The 865-nt window shown below is 45.2% G+C and overlaps 1 protein-coding gene across 2 annotated transcripts in view; it reads right to left on the bottom strand.

Annotated features, from left to right (window-relative positions):
• Positions 1 to 865, bottom strand: part of SLU7 (SLU7 splicing factor homolog (S. cerevisiae)) — a 17,398-nt gene that overhangs the window by 9,882 nt on the left and 6,651 nt on the right. For both annotated transcript variants that reach the window (XM_008587083.1, XM_008587075.1), the window contains exon 6: positions 700 to 768. In XM_008587083.1, coding sequence (XP_008585305.1) covers positions 700 to 768 — 69 coding nt within the window. The remainder of the gene's footprint in view (positions 1 to 699; positions 769 to 865) is intronic.

Genomic DNA, 865 nt, shown 5'->3' with positions numbered 1-865 from the left:
TCACAACCCTTGGTGTCGCGCCCGCACCGGGGACCGGCAACGGGATCGCAACCCTTGGTGTCGTGCCCGCACTGGGGACCGGCAACGGGATCGCAACCCTTGGTGTTGCGCCCGCACCGCGCTCAGCCAGTGAGCGGGAACCAGTCTCCACATGGGATCCGAACCCTCGGCGGGAGTGCCGCCACACTCCCAAGCGGCACACTCTCCAGTGCGCCACCGGGCCGGCCCCACTAATTTAAATCCAGAAAAGGTATGTTGTATGTGTGTATATATACACACACATATAAATACATATATATTTATTTTATGGCAATATTCTTCCCAAAATGATTGCATCAATTTGTATTCCCACGAGCCATATAAAAAGTGTCAGTTTTACTCTTTTCCCTCAGTAATATTTCTCTCTCACTTTTCTAACTGGAGAGACAGAAAATAAATTCTTACTTCAATTTTCATTTCTTTGTTTAAAAGAATTTGAACTTTTTTTTTTCCTTTTTGTCTTTTTTCGTGTCCGGCAACGGATCGCAACCCTCAGTGTTGCTCCCACACCTCGCTCAGCCAGTGAGCGGGAACCGGTCTGTATGTGGGATCCGAACCCTCGGCGGGAGTGCCACCGCGCTCCCAAGCAGCGCACTGCTACAGTGCGCCACCGGGCCGGCCCATGAACTTTTTTTTTTTTAAATCATTTTTATTACTTACAGCCTGTTCCACTAATTTTCCTGAAGCTAATTCTTCTTGGAGTTTCTGGGCTTTCAATGTTCGTTTTGCCTAAAAAAAAAAGAAGCATTTAAATTTTACTTACAGCATTCAAATGGCCACTTAATTTTTATATATTTAAAATGAATAATTTTATTGTTTTCAGAAA

The sequence above is a fragment of the Galeopterus variegatus genome, unplaced genomic scaffold (genome assembly GCF_000696425.1).
Source record: "Galeopterus variegatus unplaced genomic scaffold, G_variegatus-3.0.2 Scaffold115, whole genome shotgun sequence".
NCBI lineage: Eukaryota > Metazoa > Chordata > Mammalia > Dermoptera > Cynocephalidae > Galeopterus > Galeopterus variegatus.
Note: the sequence above shows the minus strand (reverse complement) of the source record. Positions and strands in the feature narration are given on the sequence as shown.